At 45.1% G+C, this 18,498-nt stretch overlaps 1 protein-coding gene across 1 annotated transcript in view; it reads left to right on the top strand.

The window, feature by feature from the left end:
* The first annotated feature begins 250 nt into the window (after positions 1-250).
* The window catches only part of adam19b (ADAM metallopeptidase domain 19b), a 173,083-nt gene continuing 154,835 nt past the window's right edge, over positions 251-18,498 (top strand). The window contains exons 1-3 of the mRNA XM_067996530.1: positions 251-589; positions 14,979-15,097; positions 18,040-18,110. Coding sequence (XP_067852631.1) covers positions 394-589; positions 14,979-15,097; positions 18,040-18,110 — 386 coding nt within the window. The 5' untranslated portion in view covers positions 251-393. The remainder of the gene's footprint in view (positions 590-14,978; positions 15,098-18,039; positions 18,111-18,498) is intronic.

Genomic DNA, 18,498 nt, shown 5'->3' with positions numbered 1-18,498 from the left:
GAGGAAAGCTATGAAACAAAACTGCATTTAAAAAAAAAACATACTGCAGATCGCATGCAGAAAATTACAGACGGAGCAGAATGAAGTTATCTGAACTTATACAAACTGAACAAGAAAAAAACCTCAACTGTACAAACCACGTGCATGAGGGGTGGGACCACCCCCTTAACCAAAAGGGGTGGCCCCAATATAATATTTTAAATAGCACTGAGACAAAAAGCCCAATCACAAGTTGGCAGGGGCTGGAGACAGAAGAATGATCTTTCAGGCCATTGAGATGAATCATGTGCATTTAGCCCAGACAGTGCTTTTAACTTAATGAGCAGAGACTTGCCTTGTACACACACATTGTGAGAGGACCCAGGGAGCTCGTTAAGCTGCTGCTCATCCCTGATGCTCAGGACGATTTCAACCCTCGCCGAACAAATAAAAAGCAAAAGGATCATTTTGGGGTTGCTGGTAAAGGAAGGGGGTCACTTGCGGACACCGATGGCTCAGAGGTTGGGACCGCTCCAGAGACCCGCAGCCCATCTCGCCCAAGTGCTCTGTTCCCTGGCGCTGGCTTGCTGTGCAGATACAACGGGCAGAGGTGAGGCGTGTCTCTTACTGACTGTATATGGATGTTGGCATATAAGTGAGGAGCCTGGCCGCTCAGTGCAGGCATTTCTGTGTGTGTGTGAGAGAGAGAGAGAGAGAGAAAGTTGTTTTAAATCGGAGCGGGTGGAGGGGAGGGAGGATAAAATGCTTCAGATTTCTCTTGTTTCTGTCCCATTTCTCTCGTCTTCTTCCCTAATGTGATTGGTATCAATTCTGTAATTGGAGTTTCATCAATTCTGTAATTGGAGTTTCATCAATTCTGTAATTGGAGTTTCATCAATTCTGTAATTGGAGTTTCATCAATTCTGTAATTGGAGTTTCCCTTGCTGGGAGAGCAGTGCATTGAAACAATGAGTCACATGGACTGAGAGCATCAGGCTGCTGAAAGAAGCGGGATCGATCCCATAAATAATACAAACCTGTCCTGTGTTTGAGGGGGGGAATAATATTTTGGGACCAGTTTTGGATACAAATAAGGATGGGGAAGTGACAACACCCTCTTCCCCTGCTAATAATCATAGAAAATTAGGGCACAGAAGGAGGCCATTCGTCCCATCGTGTCTGTGCCGGCCAAAAAAGGGCTATCTAGCTTAATCCCACTTTCCAGTACTTGGTCTGTAGCCCTGTAGGTTACAGCACTTCAAGTGCACATCCAAGTACTTTTTAAATGAGTTGGGGGTTTCTGCCTCTACCACCCTTTCAGTGAGTTCCAGACCCCCACCACACTCTGGGTGAAAAGATTTCTCCTCAGCTCCCCTCTGATCCTTCTGCCAATTACTTTAAATCTATGCCCCCTAGTCACTGACCCCTCTGCTAAGGGAAATAGGTCCTCCCTATCCACTCTATCTAGTCCCATCATAATTTTATATACCTCAATTAAATCTCCCCTCAGCCTCCTTTGTTCCAAAGAAAACAACCCCAGTCTTTCCTCATAGCTAAAATACTCCAACCCTCGTAAATCTCCTCTGTACCCTTTCTAGTGCAATCACATCTTTCCTGTAATGTAGTGACCAGAACTCTACGCAGTAATCAAGCTGTGGCCTAACCAATGTTTTATACAGTTCTAGCATAACCTCCCTGCTCTTACATTCTATGCCTCGGCTCATAAAGGAAAGTATCCCATATACCTTTTAACCACCTTATTTACCTGTCCTGCTACCTTCAGGGATCTGTGGACATGCACTCCAAGGTCCTTTGTTCCCCTATACCTCTGAGTATCCTCCCATTTATTGTGTATTCCCTTGCCTTGTTTGCCCTCCCCAAATGCATTACCTCACACTTCTCTGGATTGAATTCCATTTGCCACTTTTCTGCCCACCTGACCAGTCCATTGATATCTTCCTGCAGTCTACAGCTTTCCTGCTCGCTATCAAACACACGGCCAATTTTTGTATTATCTGCAAACTTCTCAATCATGCCCCCTAGATTTAAGTCTAAATAATTAATATATACCACAAAAAGCAAGGGACTCAGTACTGAGCCTTGCGGAACCCCACTGGAAACAACCTTCCAGTCAACCATTACCCTTTGCTTCCTGCCACTGAGCTGATTTTGGATCCAACTTGCCACTTTCCCTTGGATCCCATGGGCTTTTACTTTTTTGACTAGTTTGCCATGTGGGACCATGTGAAAATCGGATTGTCGAACTTGACCAGAATTGGGTGTAAAATGAATTAGCTTTTGTGAACATTGTACTTTTAATTACTGCACAGAAATGCCACATACATATGCCTGGCATGTATATGTGTGTTCGTGTGTATATGTGTGTGTGTACATGTTTGTGTGTGTGTATCTAAGTGTTTGTGTGTATGTTTGTGGATGTCCTGTGGTTGTGAAAGGTTATATAAATGAAAATTCTTTGTTGTGTGTTTGTGCGTATGTGTGTACTTTTTAATATAATATGTATTATACACACGTACCTCCAAACTTGGCCAGAATTAGGTGTAAAATTAATTAGCTTTTGTGAACACTGTACTTTTAATTACTGCACAGAAATGCCACATACATATGCCTGGCGTGTGTATGTGCATATGTTTGTGTGTGTGTAAGTGTGTATATCCTGAGGTTGTGAACAGCATTATCTAAATGCAAATTCTTTCTTGTGTGTTTGTGTACATATGTTTGTGCATATGTGTGTTTGTGTGTGTGTATCTTTTTAATATAACATGTATTATACACACATAATGTGGAGATGCCGGTGATGGACTGGGGTTGACAATTGTAAACAATTTTACAACACCAAGTTATAGTCCAGCAATTTTATTTTAAATTCACAAGCTTTCGGAGGCTTCCTCCTTCGTCAGGTGAACGATGTGAAAATCGTTCACCTGACGAAGGAGGAAGCCTCCGAAAGCTTGTGAATTTAAAATAAAATTGCTGGACTATAACTTGGTGTTGTAAAATTGTTTACAATATACACACATAGTTACAGTACTGGCAATCTGAAAGGATGTCCAGAGTTCAACAGGCTGGGGGAAGTTAAGCTGGTAGAAAGTGGAGAGGCTGCTGAAGCAGAGTATGAACCAGTCTGAATAATATGGATTTTTGCTCTGAATAAAAAGTAAACAAATTCAAGAATGGAGAGGTGCTGGGATCCCTTGCTCCATTGCTGGCAAATTGTTTTTTTTAAATTTATACTTGGGATGTGGGTGTGACTGGCAAAGGCAGGCATTTATTGCCCATCCCTAGTTGACCTTGAGAAGGTAGTGGTGGGCCTTCTTCTTGAACCGCTGCAGTCTGTGTAGTGAAGGCGCTCCTACAATGCTGTTAGGTAGGGAGTTCCAGGATTTTAACCCAGTGATGATGAAGGAACGACGATATATGTTCAGGTCAGGATGGTGTGTGACTTGGAGGAGACCTTGGAGGTGGTGTTGTTCCCATGCACCTACTGCCTTTGTCCTTCTAGGTGGTGGAGGTCGTGGGTTTGGGAGAAGCTTTGGCGAGTTGCTGCAGTGTATCCTGTAGATGGTACACACTGCAGCCACGTTGTGCTGGTGGTGAAGGGAGTGAATGTTTAAGGTGGATGATCAAGCGTACTGCTTTGGCCTGGATAGTGTCGAGCTTCTTGAGTATTGGTGCAGAGGCTTTGGAGAGTCAGGAGGTGAGTCGCTCATCGCAGAATATCCAACCTCTGACCTGCTCCAGTATCCATGGCAATTATGTGGCTGGTGCAGTTGAGTTTCTGATCAATGGCGACCCCCTAGGATGTAGATGATGGGGGATTCGGCGATGGTAATGCCATCGAATGTCAAGGGGAGGTGGTTAAACCCTATCTTGCTGGAGATGATCATTACCTGGCACTTTTGTGGTGCAAATTTTACTTGCCACTTATCAGCCCAAGCCTGGATGTTGTCCAGGTCTTGCTGCATGTGGGTATGGACATGGTGGGCTCATCAAGGTGAGTGATGTCAGCATTGGGGACTGGAACACTATTTCAATATTGCACACCCAGTGTCAGCATCAAGCTTTCCCAGGTCAGGTATAGTACAGACCTGGTGCAGAGTAAAGGTCTCTCTGTTCTGTGGCAACAATAGGGCTGATTCTAACTTTCGGGAAACAGGCCGCCAACCAAATAGCCTATCAATACTCTCTAAGGTTAGAGATGAAGACTGGTAACTTGGGTGAGATACTTTGGCGTTACCGGGCAAGAATCAGTGCCGTCAGAAGAGGAGGGGAGAAAAAACATTTTAAAAACAAAAAATTCTACTTAAAAACAAATGAAGAATACAATCACAATAACAGTGTAAAAATGAAGAAAAATATCTACTTGGTAATTGAGGTATATAAAATTATGAATTTGTCGTTAATCATTGCGGCATTTTATTAATTATAAATTGGGACTCATAAAAATGACAGCCCATTAATTTTTGCTAAATCGTAAAGTATTTTACTTATGTGGACTCTTTGAAAGACTGATGGATTAATTGTACACTAGGGCCAGGAACGCCTCGATTTTAAAATTCTCATCCTTGTTTTCAAATCCCTCCATGACCTTGCCCCTCCCTATCTCTGTAACCTCCTTTAGCCCTGCAACCCTCTGAGATCTCTGCGCTCTTCCAGTTCTTGCCTCCTGCGCATCCCCAATTTTAATCGCTCCACCATTGGCGGCTGTACTCTCAGCTGCCTAGGCCCTAGGCTCTGGAACTCCCTCCCTAAACCTCTCCGCCTTTCTACCTCTCTCTCCTCCTTTAAGACGCTCTTTGACCAAGGTCCTAATATCTCCTTATGTGGCTTGGTGTCAAATTTTGTTTGATAATCGCTCCTGTGATGCACCTTGGGATGTTTTACTAAGTTAAAGGCGCTATACATATGCAAGTTGTTGTTGGGGCGATTGCACACTCACACTGAATTAAGAGGGGCAACTGGAGTCTCCCCAGAGTATCTCAGCACAGAGCAGGGATGGAACTTGGCACCTTGCTGGGCCGCACTCTACCACTGAACCATTGGCTGCCCATCCAGTACGTGACCGTGCTACCACGAGGCGCCCCTGCGATTTCCGCCATGGTGCCCGTGCCAGTTCGGAGACGCCGGGCTGAATGGTTACGTTCTTCGCACGGGCTTCTGAGGTTTGCCAGGCCTCTCTCTTTCCCCCCCCCCCCCCCCCCTCCCCCCTCCTCACTCTCTTTGCCTTTATACTGAAATGACCTCAACGCTAGCTTCTGGTACTGGTAATGTATTCAAGTAATTGTCTAAATGGAGCTTATCGGGGATTTGTTAATGGATGCATTCATAAATCTTCACCCTCCAGATTCTGCAAGGACCGGCGTGCGGATTAGAACAGCGGATCTGCTTAGCAATTATGGGCAGTTTTAGCAACTAGAGACTGCGTCTGCACTGTTCTCTCACTAATATCTTTTTAATAGCTGATTTTTCTTCTTGTGTGTGTTTGTTCAAACCAGGCCCCTTTCTGTGCTATTTTCTCCTGGGTTGGAACCAAATGGTCCAATTCTTGAGTTGACTAAGATGTAAGCCAATGCCAAAATTGTTTTTGTTTTTAAAAATAGAAGCATGTTTTTGTTTCCTCCCACTTAATTTTGTGCATTATGGTGTGGAAGCATTAGTTGTTGAAGTTACTGAGGGCTTAAATGAGTTTTCAGCATCAGCAAGGCTGATACCAGAACTGAGAGGTTATAGCTATCAGGACAGATTGAGCAGGCTAAGATTGAGGTGTGACCTGATAGGGGTCTTTAAGATTTTGAAAGGGTTTGATAGGGTAGATGTAAGGAAGATGTTTCCACTTGTGGGGGAGACCAAAACTAGGGGCCATAAATATAGACACTGATAAATCCAATAGGGGCTCAGGAGAATGACCACTCTCTGGGTAAAGACAGAGTGTGGAACTCACTACCACAAGGAGTAGTTGAGGTGACTAGCATAGATGCATTTAAGGGGACGCTAGATAAGCACACAAGGGAGAAAGGAATAGAAGGATATGCTGATAGGGTTAGATGAAGAGGGGTGGGAGGAGGCTCATGTGGAGCATAAACATCAGCATGGACCAGTTGGGTCGAATGGCCTGTTTCTGTGCTGTACATTCTATGTAATTTTATGTAAACATTAGAATTCAAATCAGGATTGTAGCCCCTTACCTGTTTCCCATTGTATTTTGGACTTCACAAAGGTTGACAAACCTATTCATTCCCTCCACCTTGTATGTTATTGCAGTACAAGTCATTCCTTAACTGATGGGGTGGAGTGAAGAGCCCACACCCTAGGCCTCAGCCTGTACTGACCACTAATTGGGCACTGGGGCCTGTGTAGGAGCAGCTTGGGTCAGTGTACGCGTCTCTTCTGGATAACCATGTCATCTCTGCCCAAAGTCTATGTCAGCAGGTGCAGCTGGGATCAGGAACGTACTATGTGAGGTACAGTATTTTGGAGACAAAACCAAGTCCTGTCACTTCCTGAGGCATTGGGTGTAATATTAACCTAACAGGACACCCATGGGATCAGGGGTGGAACACTTTTTTTACACCCCACCCAATATTACTCTTCATTGACTGGATCGTGATCAGGAACAGGAACCCTGGCTGATTTTTTTTCTTTCACTCCAGCCTAAGAGAACTAGGCCAATTGTTTGGGTCCAAGAGCTATCTCGGCTAAGATGAGATAGTTCAGTACAGAACAAGAATTGAACCTGGGGTATTTTATAATTTAAACAAAAGGAAAATACTATTAAGTGTGATGATCGAAATCTAGGTTAATGCTAACTGGAGTGCAGCTTCTACCTAAATTTAGATTTGTACCGGTGAAAGGATTAAAAAATGTAATCGTGTGACATTTGCATTGTCCACATCCCAGTATAGAATCCCTAATGATATGTTAAAGCATCCCATTTAGATTATAGGTTAATAAGGATGTATGAAATTAAGAACTGGGACCATCAGGGAAATCTAAGACTCTGTTGCTTAAGTGTCTGTGTGCAGACTGCATTGCCAAACAGTCGAGTGACAGTCAGTGTTACTCACCACTTAGTAGATTAAACTCAATAGAAATGAATGGATGCCACTTAAATGAGGAGTTCGTTTAATAGGCATATTTATTATATGTATCTATCTAGTTTTGGTCCATCACAAATGTACTTTTTAACCCTCTTTAGGACACTCTCTTCTCATCGAGTACCATGCCCAACTGCAACAATAAGAAAGAAAGCTTGCATTTATATAGCGTCTTTCATGAGCTCAGTTGGTCCCAAAGCACTTTGCAGGCAATTAAATACCTTTTTGAACTGCAGTCACTCTTGTAATGTAGGAAATGTGGTAGCAAGGTCCCACAAACAGCAATGAGATAATGACCAGATAATCTGTTTGTGACGTTGGTTGAGGGATAAATAATGGCCAGAACACCAGGGAAAACTCCCCTGCTTTTCCTCAAAATAGTGCTATGGGATCATTTATGTCCACCTGAGGGGGCAGACGGGGCTTTGGTTTAATGTCTCATCTGAAGGACGGCACCTCCAACAGTGCAGCACTCCCTCAGTACTGCACTGAAGTATCAGCCTATTCTCTGAAGTGGGATTTGAACCCACAATCTTCTGACTCATGCGAGAATGCTACCACAATGAAGGCTAGGTGACCAGCTCCTTATTGATTATGTGCTTCATCTGATGGGAGTTGGAGTTGGGGAGGTAGGGGAAGGTATATCAACAACGTTTTCCCTTCCCATTAATTATATAGACTCCTTTTAACTTCTGCTTTTGTCCATTCCGTGTGCCTTACAAGCTATGCAGTCACCTCCACTGCAGAGAATACAACAAGCATTTCCGTTCAGACTGTTAGGCTTCACACTGACCCGGGCTGACTTCTTCCTGATTTTCCCCTCTGTCAGGAGGTGCCAAGCCTTTATTAGATTCCTTCCCCTGAAGGCTCAGCAGAGATAGGGAACTTGCCACGTGGGAAAGCAGGACACAAATCTAATGTCCTAGATGATGGTACCAAGGATATTTGGCAACGATCTCTCCTCTTCACAGATCTGCTTAAGGGGGAGTCTAAATCTGAACCAGATATCTCCAGAACTCAATTATCCTTTAATCTCTTCTGAGCATAACATGGCATCTCCCACAAGCAGAGCAAGCGAGATTCAGTTCAGAAGTAGGAGATTGGTCCTTGACAGAATTTAAGAGCAAAAAGTCTTTGTAACAAAAGATTTATACGTCCGGTATCTTGCTTGGTGCGAATGCATGTTCAGTCACTCATACATACACACATACATACATGCGTAAAACAAACAGGCTCATTTTCCTTGGGGCAACTACCTGTTTGCTAGGGTCCCACTTTGATCAGACTGCACTGGCAGGAAGTCGAGCAAAACATCTGTATCTGTTTACAGCTGCAGATTATATTGTATCCTTGTGATATCTGAAGAAAGTTGTACATTTGCAGAACAATTTTTCCTTTGAAATTTACTGAGACTTGCTCGAGTACATTTGAGAGTGGTTTGGCAGGTACTGCCTTACGATTTGGAAAGTTACAACCATGGTTGAACAAGATTCCCTGCAATCATGGACGGTCTGCTAGGGCTTTCTCTGGGCATTGAACACAACGGAGCATGCAGAGAGGCCACGCACAGCAGGTCAAGCTGCAAGGAGAGGGAGGAGGAGGAGGAGGAGGAGCAGGTGCAGGGAACTGAGCAGGAGGCCATATCCAATGTGGGCCTTCCGAGACCAGTTCCCTTAACTCAACATGAGCCAGGAACATTGCGTGTGGCAGCTGAGGTTTATCAAGGAGGCCAAGACGGAGATCTGTCAACTGCTGCGGCCACAACTACAGCCTCAGAGCAAAGCAAGGACAGCATTGCCTGTGGCTGTGAAGGTAACCATGGCGCTGAACTTCTACGGCTCTGGATCCTTTCAGGCCTCTGCTGGCGATATGTTGTGTTCAATGCCCAGAGAAAGCCCTAGCAGACCATCCATGATTGCAGGGAATCTTGCAGTTTGCAGTGCACTGCTGCATAAGGGAGGTCACAGACACACTGTACCACATGAGGAGCAGGTTCAGCACCTTCCCTCTTGACAGATAAGCTGAATGAGTGAACATGGGGGTTCCCTCGCATTGTTGGTTTCCCCATGGTGCAGGGTGCCATTGACTGCACGCACATTGCCCTGCGTGTCTCGCATATCAACTCGGCTATCTTTGTCAACCGAAAGGGTTTCTACTCCCTGAACGTGCAGCTGGTGTGCAACCACACACATTGAATCGTGGAGGTCAATGCCCCCTGCCCTCCATCTGATTACACATTACTTTACCCCTCAGCTCATCGCACAAATAAAAACCACTACCAAATGCAAAGTCAAAGTCACATTTATCAATTATTCTTTCACGGGATGTGGGCGTCGCTGGCGAGGCCAGCATTTATTGCCCATCCCTAATTGCCCTCGAGAAGGTGGTGGTGAGCCGCCTTCTTGAACCGCTGCAGTCCGTGTGGTGACGGTTCTCCCACAGTGCTGTTTAACAAATTAAATTATGCAAACAGATCAGAACTATTCACCCTTGTACGATCCCTTAGTGCCTATCGTTCATGTGCCTTTACCTATCCTAGTGCTCCTACGAGGTGCATCCCCAGTGGCTGGAGCATGGGTGGTGGGAGGCTGCTGGCCTTCAATTGAGGAACGTGCAGATGGCCTTGGAGGATGACCTCGAGCAGCTCTGGGCCATGAGGTCCCGGCTTCAGACTGCACCATCTCATCATGAGCTGCAGCAGCCCGGCCTGGCTGGCCGACAGGCAACAACAAGGGCACTGGTGGGGTGGCAGGGTTGGGAGCAGGAATGCTGTCGCCCTGCGAAAGGATAGCAGGTCCGACTGCCATGGTGCCACTGCCATCCTGGTGATCAGCTGGAGAACAGATTGCTGGAGTGCTGAGACTCCCTGGGAGCCCTGTTCCGCTGTGGTAGCCAGAGCCACGATAATAGCAGTATGAGCTTCCACAGTTGATCACATCGATTTGTGCTGCAATAGAAGCCGCGATATCGGCCATTATGGTGGATTCCATAGGTGTGCTGATGGTGGTGACCACCCATTCCATGTTGGAAAGGATGGGCTCCAAGCTCTGCGCAAAGCCCTTTCGAGGTGGACTCCTCCATGTCCCTTGTGTGCAGGCTTTCTGGCAGGATTTCCAGTGCCCCAAGCATTTGGTGGTGTACACCCATCAGCCGTCTCCTGTAGCCTAGCCAATCGAAGTCCTCATCTGACTCCTCTGCAGCAGAACTAGCGAGCTGGCACCTGTGGTTTCCATTCCCCTCGCCCTGGCTTCTGCGCACTTGTGCCTGGTGTCTCACCACGTGCAAATTCCTCCTCCTAACCTAGCCTCTAAAGAACACAGTGTCAGTCTCTGAGCTGGTGGATGCAAGTGTAAGATCGAGTGACAGTGTGACTTCATTGTCCGTGTCCTCCTCCTCGGACGGTGCCGTCATGTGTTCTTGGGTATCTGCAGTGACAAAGGGAAACAGGGTGAGTTGTGGAGCAGGGAGAGGAGTAAGAAAGATGTGCATGCCGACAGCATCTGCAGCACGTGAGTCAGATAAAATTATGGGAGGAGGGAGATGTGGGAAACGAGAAGGAGCGTTAGATATGCAGAGAGCACCTTCATCGGGAGCTCCAGCGCGGCATGTGGTCACGGGTGCAGCTTACGTCCTGCCTAATGATCCGAAGCACGGTCTCCTCCATGGGGGTGAGGCTGTGTAGTCGTGCCTGTCCTCCCTCAGGTCTCTCCTGCCGCCAGCTGTTATGCGCCACCTTCTCCTGCAAGACAGAGGGCAGTGAGTATCCTGAAAGCTGCCTGGATGATGTGCCTGTCATGGTTGAGTAGCTGCCAGTGTGTGTGACCTGTGAGTGATAGTTGTGTGGCCTGCAAGCGTGGTACTGTGTGCGGGTGAGATGCAGCATGCCAAGTACAGCATTGCGTATGGATGGGCAGTGTTGGTGGGTTTGTGGAGGCGGGGAGGGGGAGTGTGATGCGAGGAGCAGTGGTGCAGCTGGTTGACACTTGCATTCACTCACATTGACCACTCTTGTCAAATCATTGAACTTCTTTCGGCACTGCACCCACGTGCGTGGTGCCATGCTCCTGGCCTTCATTTCCTGGGCCACAACCTCCCAGTGCCTATGGAGCTGCAGCCTGGAGGGTCTTCTGCCAGAGGTGCAGGCTGCCGATAACATGCGCTGGGCACGCCCCATTTCGGGCTTCCTAATTATGCTATTTAGCAGGCAGCACGACGTTCACGTGCTGCCTGCGCAGGGGCCACCAGGCACGGGTTCGTTGCAGATCGTGCTACCCGCGCCCAATTATTGACCTTATCCAATTTAACTCCCATTGTTTCCGCAGATTAGTTTTGAATTTATCTCCCTCAAGCACAGCCCATGTCCTCGGGTTTTACTGTTCTGGACAAAGTGAAACAGTTTGTCATGATCTACGTTATCTTGGCCCTTTTAGAATCCCATAAACAGCAATCATACTGCCTCTCAACCTTCTCTTTTTCCAAGGAGAACAATTGGCCTATCTTGTCCAACTCACTCTGTAAATTCTGAGCTGACTAGTCTGATTGTACAGCCCCTCCCAGTTTCATACCATCTGCAAATTTGACCACTTTGCATTGAGTTTCTGAATCCAAATCATCGATGTAAATTAGAAACAGTAGTGGTTCCAACACCGACCCAGGGCACCCCACCCTGTGTTCCCCCCCCCCCCCCCCCAATTGTGACATACCTCCTCTACCGCGGACCTGCTATTCTGCCCTTCAACTTATTTTTTATCCATTTCCAGGGTTTATTCTCTTAGCTTTGGGTTGAACCACCAGCTTTACATGTGGAAATTTGTCATGTCTTTTGGAAGTCCCACTGTAGGATTTTCCACAGTCCACTTGGGTTGTCACTTCCTCAAAGAAGTTGAGGAGGTTGGTCAGCTGGGATCATTACCTGCTGAATCAATGTTGCAGGTTGTTTTCTAGGTTATTATTGTATAGATAATGCTTACATTTTCTTCTGATCATCAACTCCATTATTTTTCATGGAATTGAAGTAAGACTAATGAGGCTGTAGTTGTTTGGGTTTGTTTTTTCACCCTTTTTGAATAGCCTGTTCTCAATCTACTGGTGCGTCCCCAGTGTCCAGTGACTCCGTCAAAATGATTATCAATGCCTAACAAACTTCTTCCCTGGTTTCTCTCAGCACTCTGGGATAAATACCCCTGGGGATTTATTTGTTTTGTGTCCTATTAGCCTTTCTAGGGCTGCCATCCCTATTATATTGAGGTCACTGATTGTACTTGGGTTAATCCTGTTTGGGAAGTGCATCTTGCTCATGTCTTCCCTTGTGAATACCTGGAGGAAATCATCATTCAGAATGTTCACTATTTTATGGTCATTTCAGTTTCAAGTCCGTTTGCATATTTTATGGTTCTCACCTCTTCTCTGACTGCCCTCTTACTATTGAAGTACTGAAAGAATTTTGTACTGTTATGTATTTGCCTGTGTGGGTATGCTTTTTCTTTGAGTCTATCTTTACCATTTTGATCATCTATTTGTTTCTGCATGCTCTTATATTTATCTCAGTGAACACCATCTCCTTTCTCCCTGCAGAATTTGTTAGACATCACTTTTTTTATTTTACTTTTAATTTGTTTGTTAATCCATTTAGGATCATATTTGTTCACTCTGAACTTGTTAATTCCTAAGTATGTATTTAGTATGCATGCTCAGCATTATTCTGTTAAAGGTCGTTCCACTTAACCTCTGCTGAAGTGCTGTTGAACATCCTCCTTCAGTCTATTAACTTCACTTGTTCCCTCATTGCTTGAACATAAAGTATTTAAATCAGTATACCCTCAATTCATTGTAATCCCCATGTGACTCTGCGTTGCCATGGTGTCTGGGACATGGATAGATGCGATGGTGAAGCCAGTTTTATATTGTGAACATTCAATACACTGTGTTCATGTTGTAAACTGTTTCTGCTCCGATATCAACATATTGTACCTGGGGTAAGGTCCCAAGTGAAAGAAATTGGACCCTGTAGTATTGCATTGAAGTCCCAACAGCTACACTCAGGAGCTCTCCTTCAAATCTCTCCACCTTATTACCTCTCGCCCCACCTTCAAAACTCTCTGAACTTTCAGGTTAACTTAAATTGTGTCATTGGCTTATATTCAGAGCTGTTTTTGCACGGTCAGCATTTTGTCTTGGACCTTGTCAGCTTTTTTTGAAGCTTCTGGTCAGCTCTTACTAGTTTTCCAGGATGGAATGTGTAGAGTTTAGCTTGGTTGTGATGGAACCCATGATGGAATAGCCTGCTGACTATTCCATCTCACTGCCTGGCCATTTAAGAGCATTGCCCTTTCTACATTCTGCCGGCATGAGCCAGCTCCTCTGGGAGAGGAGAAGTAAGGGGAGAAAATTGGATGAGAAACCAAAAGAAAAGTGATTGATGGATGGTGCAGGATGAGCAGACTGAGAGTAATAGATTCCTGGGTGTGATGATTAGGCAGTGATGCTGTTAAACTCCAGCAGTTTATAACGGTCATTGAAACCCTGCAAATGAGAGTGCAGCTTTGAACTGCCTCCAGAACACCCATTACTGTGATAGTCGATATGGTGATATTCATGGGGTTCATTTACTTTGGGGTCAGCTTATCTTGCTGACGGGTAATGCACTTTTTATGATTGCTGCATGATGACATCTATACTGAAGGACCAGTGACGGTGATATGAGTGTTCTAAGCATATTGAGTAATATTACATAGAATGTACAGCACAGAAACATGCTGGCGTTTGTACTCTGCACGAGCCTCGTCCCAACTCCCTTCATCTAACCCTATCAGCATAACCTTCGATTCCATTCTCCCTCATGTGTTTATCTAGCTTCCCCTTAAATCCATCTAAGCTATTTGCCTTAACTACTCCTTGTGGTAGCAAGTTCCACATTCTAACCACTCTAATTACCTGCAATCAATGTGGTTGGTATGTATTATGTAGTATAAAGCTGTCATTTAATTTTGCAGCTCAGATGGTATCTATAAACCACCTTGGAGGTTTAAAACACCATAAATGCCTTAATTAAATACAACTTAATTTCAGTGTGGTGCGGCACTGAGCCTTGCAGGAGAAGACCCCCAGACTCATTCCCGGCTCTGTGCTGAGTTACCACCTCTAAGCCAGGGATTGTGCTAATGAGGAGGGGGGTGGGAAGGAGGGGCTATAGTTGGATTCAGCATCCTCTGGGCTAGGGAGGCGAAAGATAACTGGGCAGAGATTCCTAATCACTATCCAGCGAGCTTCACTTGAGCAGCGTGTGTCTGTGTCTGTCATTTTAACTTTGGGCGAATGTGTAAAATGGGTGATATCAAATTAGCCGCCCATTATACACCTTATTTTCCTTTCTGTTGTAACCAATAGAAGGGAAATTCGGACGGGGTGTAAATTGGGCGACTAATTTGATGTCACCCGTTTTACACCATTGCCTGAAGTTAAAATTACTTCATGTGTGTTTTAATGTGTGCGTGCGTATGTGTCTATTCATGTGTGTCTGCATATGTGTCTATATGTATGTGTCGTCTGGCCTGTGTGTGTTTTTATGTCTGTACATGTGTGTCTATATGTGTGTCATCAGGCCTGTGTGTTTTTATGTGTCTGTGCATGCGTGTCTATATGTGTGCGCGTTAAGATGTCGAATTAGATGTCCTCTCCCCAAGGTCAATCAGCCTGTCAGCACTCAGTGTCCAGGTCACTCAGTTAGGGTAGAAGAGATCGGCTGTCATCTCTGCAATCACATCCAGCATAAGTCACTGTCTTTAGGAGAAGATGGATCAAGGGGCAAAAAAAACAATTACTGCCAACCACTCAGAACTCAGCCTATTATCTGTCAATTCACTTAGTTGTTTTTTTTCCTCCCAGGGAGAAACAGCAAGCTGAGCCCAGAGACTCGAAGGTACGATCACATCGCAAAGTACGAAACAATAGTACCCCAGTGGCTTACCTCAGGACGGTCAGAACACTTTCTATCTCATAACCAGGTACAGCATACTAATCGGATCACCAGCACCTTGTGTTAATCAGGTCATTAGTCGTAGTGTGTTGACCCGATAACCAGGTGAAACTTGATAACTGGATAACCAGGTACAGCACTACCAGATAGCCAGCTACATTGTGTAACTAAGATAATCAGTTTCAGTGTGTTAACCTGATTACCAGTTAGAGAATGCTGACCTCCTACCAGGTACAGTATATTAACTTGATAACCATTTGTATTTTGTTAATCAGTTAGTGTGTTGACCTGATAACTACATGCAATATGTTAACTTGTTAACTGTGTACAGTATACTAATGTGGAAACCAGTTAATGTGTTGTGGTGACCTTGTAGGAAACTCTGAAAGAAAGACAGACAGACGGACCACCAGGGCTAAGGTTAAATACTGAAGGGAAGGGGTGGGCCTGGGGGCAGCAAGCCAAGACTAATGTTCCAACCCACTCGCCCCCTCCACCCTCCTCAGGATCCTGCACCATGTTTTTACAGGGTCCTAATGCCTTCCGGGCTTGTATTCCGAATAGCCGTCATCAAGTGTGCTTCCTTTCTCCCGAGCAACCTTCTAGCATTTAAAGTGTTTCTTTTCTTGTAATTTTTATTAAATAATAATTCTGTGCGACAAAACTTGTGTTACGTCCTGAAGAAAACAAGTCTACTTTAAGACATGGTCTCTCAAACCGAATTGTAGCCCTGGCTGTTTATTCAGTCCACCATGTGGAACTGCCCTGAAGTAAAGCCACCCTTGTCTGGGACACTGAGCCATACCACCCAAGAAGGTCCCAGGTTCCATCCCTGTTCTGTGCTGAGTTAGTAGATCTCAGCAGTAGCTGCAGTATCATTGGACTTTAATGCCTGTGGTTTAGGGAAGAGAAAAATCAAAAGTCAACAAAAGAAAGAACTTGCATTTATGTAGCGCCTTTCACGTCCTCAGGAGGTCCCAAATCGCTTTACAGCCAATGAAGTACTTTTGCAGTGTAGTCACTGTTGTAAGGTAGGAAACACAGCAGCCAATTTGCGCACAGCAAGATTCCAAAACCCGCAAAGTGATAATGATCAGGTGATCTGTTTTAGCAATGTTGGTTGAGCGATAAATATTGGCCAGGACACCAGGCAAAACTCCGCTGCTCTTCATCGAAATAGTGCTGTGGGATCTTTTACATCCAACTGTGAGGGCAGACCAGGCCTCTGTTTAATGTCTCATCCAAAGGATGGCACCTCTGACTGTGCAGCACTCCCTCAGTACTGCACTGAAGTATCAATCTGAATTATGTGCTTAGGAGTGGAACTTGAACCCATGACCTATTGACTCAGAGGGAAGAGTGTTACCCATTGAGCCACGACTGACACTGCCAATGTTCAGCTCCTGCTGAAAAGCCTCCATGTGTGGATGTCGGGTGAGGTCAGAATCAGGGTGCACGTGATTGTCACTCACTCTCCAGGCCAGAGGTACTTGTAGTACTTTGCCCCCTGTGGTCATTCTTCATGATTGAGCCTTGACAGTAAGCATTAGCAGGGCTATTTGATTATGGGGGGACATTGCAGCTGAGACAACCAGCACATTATGTTAATCAGGTAATTAGTCATAATGCATTGACCTGATAACCTGGTGAAGCTCGATAATCTTATAACCAGGGAGAGCATAACCAGATAAACAGCTACATTATGTTTCTAAAATAATCAGTTACAGTATGTTAACCTAATTACCAGTTAGCGAATGGTTATTAACTTGAAAATCAGTTGCAATTTGTTCAGTTATTGCACCTCATCCAACACCCATACATACACTTTCCAGCAGGGGTCACTGGATAGTGACCAGGCAAGGGAGGCCTGGGCATTTGTAGCACACCTACTGGTTGACCCAGCTGACAGCACAAGCCAGGAGTCAAACTCAGGGCCTTCCTGATCTGTGTGGATCAGTAACATACCAGGCAGTACACTTACTCACTGAGCCATCTGTTGCACAGCACCATTCGACTTTTTAATTTGGTCGGGTCAATCTTTTATCAGTGGTTGCACTCTCGCCTCTGAGTCAGATGGTTGTGGATTCAAGAGCAGATAATCTGGACTGACACTTCAGTGCAACACCAAGGGAGTGCTATCTTTTGAATGAGACGTTCAACTGAGGCCCCATCTCCCTTCTTCGATGGATATAAAAGATCCCATGGCACTGTTCAAAGAAGAACAGGCGCGTTCTCCCCCGTGTCTTGGCCAAGATTTATCCCTCAACCAACATCACTAAAACAGATTATCTGGTCATTTATCTGTTTGTGGGACCTTGTGTGCAAATTGGCTGCCACATTTCCCTACCTTACAACAGTGACAACACTTCAAAAAGTTGACTGTGAAGTGCTGTGGGATGTCTGAGGTTGTGAAAGGCGCTATATAAATGCAAGTCATTTCCTTTTTCTTATTGACAAAGGAAGTCAAGGCCTATCAGACCTGATGGATTGTCCCATCACACAGTGCGCCCTGGTTCTTCTGAATTGTTTAATTTCTTCTCACACCCAACAAAAGTGGAGGGTTCCCTGAGACATGTTCATGTTGTGCCAGTTACACCTGAAACCTGGAGTGCTCCAGGTGTGAGTGAAACGGCCCTGTTCAAAGACCCCTTCTCTCAACTGGTGCCTGAACTAGTATCGTTGGATAGCTGCTGCGTCCATCTATTCCCCAAAAGAATTTTGCAATGGACTTCTCCATCCCTTCCCCCACACATTGCACCGTCACCTTATCCTGCGAGCACACTGATAATTAGCAGATGGCAGAACTGAGAAACTCTTGGCCTGAAGTCGATGCTGAGAAGCACCAGAGCCCAATCACAGTGAATGAATCGTTAAAAAGTGGACAACTGCAGCCCAATAAAATACATCTGATGGAGTTTTTTTCTCTCTCTCTCTTTCTCCACCCCCCCTCCCCCCTCACAATACACTCAGCACCCAACCTGGGCCGAGATCCAAGTCAGAGCTGAAGGAAGAGATCATATTCTAGAGATCCAGAAAAATGAGTAAGTACAATATGCAATATAGGATGCAGTACAGACTATAGGGTACAGTATGGGTTACAGGACAGAATAGAGACAATAGAATGTAGGGTGCAGAATGGCACACTGGGATATAATACTGAATACAGTACTGGATATACAGCACAGTATAGAATAATGAGATATAGTATAGAATATAAAGTACAGTATAGAATATAAAGTACAATACTGAATAAAGGGTACAGTATAGAATATGAATACAGGGTACAATATAGAACAGAGTACAGTACTGAATACAGGATACATTATGGAGCATAGTATTGAATACAAGGTACAGTATAGAATATAGACAATAGTGCAGGATACAGTATAGAATATAGACTAGTACTGAATAGAGGGTACAATATAGCAT

The sequence above is a fragment of the Heptranchias perlo genome, chromosome 14, assembly GCF_035084215.1.
Source record: "Heptranchias perlo isolate sHepPer1 chromosome 14, sHepPer1.hap1, whole genome shotgun sequence".
Taxonomy (NCBI): domain Eukaryota; kingdom Metazoa; phylum Chordata; class Chondrichthyes; order Hexanchiformes; family Hexanchidae; genus Heptranchias; species Heptranchias perlo.
Note: the sequence above shows the minus strand (reverse complement) of the source record. Positions and strands in the feature narration are given on the sequence as shown.